Below are 7,597 nucleotides of genomic sequence, written 5' to 3'. Positions count from 1 at the left end.
AAGGGACAAGTTATTGCTTTACTAGAAAAATCAGTCAAGGATAATGATGGTGCTAATGCTAGACTCACTCTCATCATTCAGTCTCTTTCATATCAGCCTCCTCCTTCATAGTCTGTCCCATAATCTTCCCGTGTCTTCTTTGTGTGGCTTATCTTTTTGTCCTTGGCTTTTAGTGTGCTGTTAATGTATTGAATGTTAATTTTGGAATGCTCTTTCTATAATTCCCCTGGTGTTCTAGCTGATATCTCTTGTCAAGTGCTTTCTTTTATGTTTGATTGCCAAAAGGCTTTGATCTTCTCTGATATTATTATTGATACTGTTGGTTTACTGTATCTCTTTTTTTATGATGCCAAAAGGGGGAATTTTAACTGGTTGTTATGACTAGACATGTTTGTGAGGGGGAATACAACTAGTGCAGTGTATATTGTGTTTTCTTTTGGTTTTGATTTTATGCTAGGAGGGTGGATAAGTAATTCAGGGGGAACTTGTCCTGAAGCTGGTGTGGAGCCTGGAGTATTGTTTGTCATCATCAAAAAGAGGGAAAATGTTATTTGTAGTTTTGATAATGTAACAAACTCAGGGACCTTGTGAAGGTACCCAGTTCTCAACATGAATAGTTCGTTGACTGCCAGCTGGAGAAGGTACACAAAGTTGGTGCACAGTTCCCAACTGCGTCAGAAACGTCCCAACCAATGGCAGGGGTTTAAGGAGAGTGAATTGTCTATACAATGTCATATTTCCATACATTGCTCTTTAGTTTTTGCAACTTGAAAAAGCACATTCAAGATCTCTTGCAAAGGCTTAAGAAAATCAAAGAGAAGAATCATTCAAGAACAACCTAAACTCAGGAGTATATTGTGTAGTTGTTTGAGAATACATTCTTTTGATCTTACATAGTAAACTGATCCTAAATCTATAAAGGAATCAGTGCGGTTTGATCTGGAATTCTAAGTTAGTTAGCTGAACTAATTTAGTGGGTAACCGTTGTGTTGCTTAGAAAATTCTAAGTTGTCTAGAGTAATAGCTTAGTGGGTAGAATTACATCTACTTAGGCTCATCAAGCAATAAATTTATTGCTTGTTGGTGAGATTAAAAACTTTTTCTCACATTTGTATACCCAATTTACTTTTGCTTGTGAAGATTAGTGAAACGATTGTGAAAATCCTGTGAGATAGGTCGTGGTTTTACTCCCTTGAGCAAGGAGCTTTCCACGTAAAACTCTTCTGTTGTTAAACTGCATTTACTTTCTATTATATCCTTATTTGTTTGTCAAGGGAACTGGTCCATTGACTGATAGTGGACGCACAGATTCTAACATTTCCAAGATACCAAACTGGAACCAAGAAATATTGCATAGCCGCCAGAAGATTTTCTATCATTCAAGGAACCCGCCCAATCTGAATCCGAAAATGCTTGCAGTGAGAAAAAAGTTGATTTAGGAATATACAGATGTACATGATGGGAATGTTGAAGATATCGTAGTATCCTTTTCACAGATGCCCATTGGCTTATAGAGAGAATGTGCATGTACTGGCACACTTTGTTAACAGTAAAGGACCGATCAGGTCGTGTAAGTGTCAAGTACTGAAGTGCCCTACGATTTGCCTATAGAGAGGAGGATCATGGAATGAGGCACTATCATCATTGTAAAGCTTATTTGAAGTAGACATGGGAGAAAGCAGCGGTTTGCAAGACTGCATTCCGGTTCTTGTTAGTATATCATATGCATAACATTGTTGAGACAATGTTATACCAGTAGAGTTGCGGATCACTTGAATTCCTAGGAAGAATGATAGAGGTCTAAGGTCTCTAATGTCGAATTCACTACCCAATTTGGATGTGATGGATTCAAGAAATGAAGGTTTGTTCCCAGTGATAATAATGTCGTCGACACATACAAGTATGAAAATCTGACCCCCATCGGAATGAAACATAAACAGAGAGGCATCAGTTTTGGAGCTTGTGAAACCCATAGCTATGTAAATGCATATACCATGCACGGGGTGCCTATTTATGACCATATGGTGATTTGTTAATCTTACAAACATGGTGAGGAAGTTGAGGATGAGAAAAACCAGGGGGTTGCATCATGAAAACATCTTCCTGAAGGTCTCCATGCAAAAATTCATTTTGTACATCGAGTTGACAAAGAATCCAATTCTTTGAGGCAGCTATAGATAGAATTATCCGAATGGTTGTTGTTGATTTTACTACCGGACTGAAGGTCTCAAAATAATCATGCCCCTCTTGTTGATGAAAGCCTTTAGCGACAAGTCGAGCTTTAAATCTATCAATGGCACCAGAGGAATTTCTCTTTATTCGGAACACCCATTTGCAACCTAATAAATTCATGCATGGAGTTTGTGGTACGAGAGTCCATGTTTTATCTTTTAGGAGTGCAGATTGTTGGGGAATGAGAAAACATGAAGTTTGTAGTTTTGATGGATGACAAAGAATTGTAGCTTTGATCACTAACAAAGAGTCTTGATGTGTAACGAATCATTGTTTATCATCATCAAGAAAAGGGAAAATGTTGGGAAGTAGGAGAACATATAAAGTAGTTTTGATGATTGATAAACTGAAGGCATGGTTCACTACTTTGTTGTCGTATGTGTACTCTATCAGAGATTGCGGCAAAGAAGAAAAGGTATTGCGGCAATGAAGAAAAAATGCAGAAATCGAGAGAAAGAAGGATACAAATATGGAAAGAAATAAAGAAGTAGCAATTCAAGTCAAATAAGGAAAGAAATAAAGAAATAGTGATTCAAGTCAAATAAGGAAAGAAGTAAATATAGACAAGTTCAAGAAGGAAAAGGATTTGTAATTCCTTTCCTTGTAGAAGTTGAAGGCAAATCAAATCAATAAAAAGATCAAGAAGTTGAAGGAAAAAAACGTCTTTGAAATTACAAAAATTGAGAGAATTTTTCCAGCAAAACCAGAACGATAGGTATTGAATATTTACAAAATATATCATCTTGAGAGCAGTATTTTCTGGAGAAAAAATGCAGGCCTTTGTCACAGCAACGCAAGGACCAGGTTCACCTTCATCACAGCAACATAAGGACCAGGTACCTGTTCTACTCTGAACTATTGAATGTTGAAGTCTGATCAATTGAATTCTAGGGTTATTAGTCTTTGTTGATTTGTTCTAGGTTTATTATTGAGTTGTAATAATTCCTAGATTGTGTAACAAGAAGTGGGTTTGACTTCTTAGGAGTTGAGTCTTGAGAGAATTGTAACAAGAAGTGGGTTTAACTCCTTGGGAGAGAGGTTGTGAGAATTGTAAACATGAAGTGGGTTTGACTTCTTGGGTGGTTAGAGTTAAGAAGAGTTGAGAGCTTTTGTAAACATGAAATGAGTTTGACTTCTTGTTGAGTGGAGAGTTTTCGATTATAGTTAATCGAAAAAGGTAGAAGTTTAGAGTTAGATTCATTGATTAACTGAGTTGTAAATCTTGAATTAATATAAAAACTTCGGTGTGATTTTTCCCTTCCTTGAGTTAGGAAGGTTTCCACGATAAATCTTTGTTTTATTGTATTACGACAAAATTACAAAAACCTGGTTCTTGTTCTCGGGCCATTGCTTCTCGCCACTCCTCAAACTTGTTAACTTCTTTTAAGCAAGTGGGTTCTAAAGTTGGGTTGTTTTAGATAAAGGAAGAGTGGCAAGATGAGTGGAGAGATGTTTTGGGGGAAGAGTCATATGATGAGATCGTATGGAAGGCTTAGTGGTCGAGACTTATGGACAACATCATATTTGGATACTCGAGCAGTTAAAGGAGGCGAGAAACCTGTGAAATCCACACCCAATGGAATAGAGGAAGTCTACTGGGTAGTGTGTGAGTCAACGACCACAGGATAAAGGATGGATTTGGAAGAGGGGTCGATTGGTGAAGGAGGTACAATAACATTAGCACTGATTGATGGCTGAGTTACGGGACATGGTTGATGAATTTGATCACTAACAGGTGAAATGGTCATGGATGGAATGATTGGCTGAGATGTGCTCAGGGTATGAGAGGAGGAACATATGAGATTTCATCCAACAGTAGCATAATTAGGAGCGGAGATGTAAATGGACTGACGTGATGGGAATTTCGGGATAAGAGGAGGCGGTCCCAAAATGGATTGGGAAACAAATGGGTATTGTGTTTCATCAAACTTCACATGCCTTGCGAAATAAATTTTTCTAGTTCGAATATCCAAACAACAATAACCATGGTATTTTGTACTATATCCTAGAAAAGCACAATGTGCCGTATGAAATTGAAATTTATTTTTGTTACACGGGCGAAGGAATGGAAAGCACAAACAACCAAATGCTCTAAGAAAGTGAAAATGAGGAATTCTCTTGAATGCTAACTCATATGAGGTTAGACCTTGATTTGTCGGAGAAGGGAGACGATTAATAAGGTAAACTGCGCATTCAAAGGAATAGTGCCAATATTTTGAGGGCAATGTAACGATGTTTACGCTCAACCTTTCCCTGTTGCTTATGTGTATGAGGACAAGAAAAACGATGATGAATTCCATGTTTTGTAAGAGTAGGCGTGAGAGCCCGAAATTCACCAACGAGAGTTTTGAATTGAATGAATAATGGAAGAACATCCGATTTTTGATATAGCACAAGATTCGTATGATCATCAACAATAACTAGGGCCCTCTAAAGAAAGAAACGGGGAAGGTCCCCAAACATCGGCATACAAAAGTTGCAAAATTAAAGAATATTTATTAGAACTAATTGGAAGAGACAATTTGTGAGACTTGCCAAGTTGACAAGAACTACAAAGCTTATTCAATGCTAAACTAGAAACAGGAAGATTATGCCATTTTATGAGTTGCTGGAGAATCCTTTGGTGTGGGTGACCCAATCGGAGATGCCAACAATTTGAAGAAGCCTTGGAAGAGAAATATGCAGAGGGACGAAAGGACGAGTAAAGCTTGAGCGGCGAAGTGTCTGACCGAAAAGTACAACCTTCTTGGTAGTTGGATCCTTAACAAAGAAAAGGTCACATGAAACTCAAAGAAGACATTATTATCATGAAAAAACTTTTGAACAGAGAGTAAAGGTTTCAAAATGTAATGAAGATGAATAATACGCTTGAGTTGGAAAGTTCTGTTAAGAGATGGAAAAGAAGAGTTACCAGTGTTTTGAATAGGCATTCCAGTGCCATTTCCAGCATGTAATTGATCTCTTCCGTGATATTGAACGAATTTTTGAAGGTCAGAAAACTCAGGAGTCTCGTAGTGAGTCCCACCAATGTCAGGGAACCAATTTTGAGTTAATGGTATGGGTGACTGATGAACGAGATTAGCAGATCGATTGATTGTGTGGTTGAACCGGTGAAAACATGTTGGAGCTAGATGGTTCGTGCCATTACATATTTGACATCGAAGCTTTGAATCAGATTGATTTGTCTATTCTTGGCAGAGAAATATTGTAGTCCTCTTCCATTCCTCCCTCGGGAATTTTGAATTTGAGGTGTGATAGTTATTGGATTTATGGCTAAAGTTGGCAGAAGGATGAGGTTCAGTAGTGTGGGTATTTGGGGTTGTTAAAAGGGTTAACGAGGAGAGGGGCTGACCATGAAGAAATTCATGATTAAGTAAAAAGTCCATGGAGTTCAGAATAAGTAACGAGTTTTGTTGTGTCATAATGTGGTTACGAGGTCTTTGAACTCTGGAAGAAGACCTTTGAAAATATAGATATTCTTGTCTGAGAGACAAAGAGGCCTTTTTGAGGCAGTAAGTTCATCAGAAAGTAATTTTGCCTTTTGGAGGTATTGTGAAACAGAAAGATCATCTTGTTTTAGATTTTGTAGCGTCATGTAAAGACTAAGGATGCGAGTGTTTGAATGGGAGGAAAGCGTTGTGGTAAGGGTTTCCCAAATTTGTTGAGAGGTTCATAGTCCAATAACAAGTGGTAGAGTTTCTTCGGACAAGGAAGAAATAAGAAGGCTCATTATCAATTGATCTTGTTGAATCCATAGAGTATGAGCGGGATTAGGTTGAGAACCAGTGGTTCCTTCTTTGGCAACATGAGAAGGGGGACACGGAAACGTTCCATCAATATAACCAAGAAGATTTTGACCACACAAAAAAGGTAGGAGTTGCGTTTTCCAAAATAAGTAACTTTTCGGAGGTGAGTTTAATGGAAATAAAGTGATGTGTATGATTCAAAGGAGGAGGAGAGGAAAACATGGTGTCGATAGAGGTTGAGAGAGGAACAAGTAGAGGAGGAAGATCCAGACATGGCTTTCTGATACCATATAAAACTTATTTGAACTGATCGTTTTCTTATTATGGATCGTTACTTGTACATAACATATACATGGTATATATAAAATCTAACTACATGAGATAAGGGCAAGTAGAGATATAATCGAACTCTAACTAGTATCTTGAAGAGTTGGACGTGTAGGTAACTTGTTGCCGATTGCCTTATTAAAATTAAGTTGATGTGTCCTAATACATGTTCATCCTCTCCTCTATCCACTATTTTGATTTCACTTGCCATTTACTAATCCATAAAATTCAATACCAAAGTCATTTTATTACTGTTGTTGATTTTGCAAATATAAATTTTCTTAATTTTTGGGTGTCCCATTTTGTTTCCTAGATCATTCAAACATTTCTCATAAAATTTATGCTATTTTTGGATCAACTTTCTTATGTAATCTTCATTTCTTATTTGAGTTGTCAAGAAAAAATTGAATTTCACAAAATTCCTGTAACGACCTGTTTAGTCGTTTTGAGCAGCAGATTTTGTTTCTGGAAAAACTGGCTGAGTCGACGGATCCCACGACGGACTGTCATGGGCACGACGGACCGTCGTGGGGGTCTCGTTCCAAAACACTTAGAATTCTGAAATTTGGGTACTGAAATCGACTCTCTGAACTTCGTAACGGAATGGCAGGACGGACCGTCGTGGGCACGATGAACCGTCACACATCTTCCACAGAAATTAACTCTCTGAACTTTGCGACGAACCTGCAGGACGGACCGTCACAGCCATGAAGGACCGTCACAGGTTGCGTAACCCAGGCTGGGTCGTATTTCTATTAAAAGTTTTTAAGGGGCATTTTGGACTATTCCTGCTATAATTATAAATTTAGTGGGTTAATGTTAATAATTTAACTACTTGGGGGTTAAAAGAGCTAACCTTGAAATAAATAATGGGTTAATTCATCATCTTTTATACTTAATTATATGCTAATTAGGGTAAAATAAAGAGGGTTTGAATAAGAAAAATAGAAAGAACAAGGAGAGGGAGAACGAACGAACGAGAGAGAGGAGAAACGAAGAGGAAAGCAAAGCATTGGGAAAGTAGATTGCTTGATCACAATTCTTCGGTGGAGGTAGGTTATGGTTTATGCTATTTCATAGTAAACTCTTAATAGCGAATGATATGTATTGGGTAGTATTGTAAAGTCTCCAATATGCTTAATTGTGTGTATGCATGATGTGTTTATATATAATTGTGATGAAACTAGCATGATGAGGCTGTTGAATCTTAAATCCTAAATTTACTTGTTAATGATGATGCCTTGGGATAAAAGAAGGCTTGATGAACTAAAGTAATGAGATTAGAGGATCGG

At 37.6% G+C, this 7,597-nt stretch overlaps 1 protein-coding gene across 1 annotated transcript in view; it reads right to left on the bottom strand.

The window, feature by feature from the left end:
• Nucleotides 1-576: 576 nt before the first annotated feature.
• LOC107006483 overlaps nt 577-7,597 on the bottom strand; it is a 33,096-nt gene continuing 26,075 nt past the window's right edge. The window contains exons 3-4 of the mRNA XM_015205030.1: nt 1,330-1,605; nt 577-669 (exon numbers count right to left, since the gene is read on the bottom strand). Of these exons, the coding sequence (XP_015060516.1) occupies nt 577-669; nt 1,330-1,605 (369 nt within the window). The remainder of the gene's footprint in view (nt 670-1,329; nt 1,606-7,597) is intronic.

The sequence above is a fragment of the Solanum pennellii genome, chromosome 12 (genome assembly GCF_001406875.1).
Source record: "Solanum pennellii chromosome 12, SPENNV200".
In the NCBI taxonomy this organism is placed as follows: domain Eukaryota; kingdom Viridiplantae; phylum Streptophyta; class Magnoliopsida; order Solanales; family Solanaceae; genus Solanum; species Solanum pennellii.
Note: the sequence above shows the minus strand (reverse complement) of the source record. Positions and strands in the feature narration are given on the sequence as shown.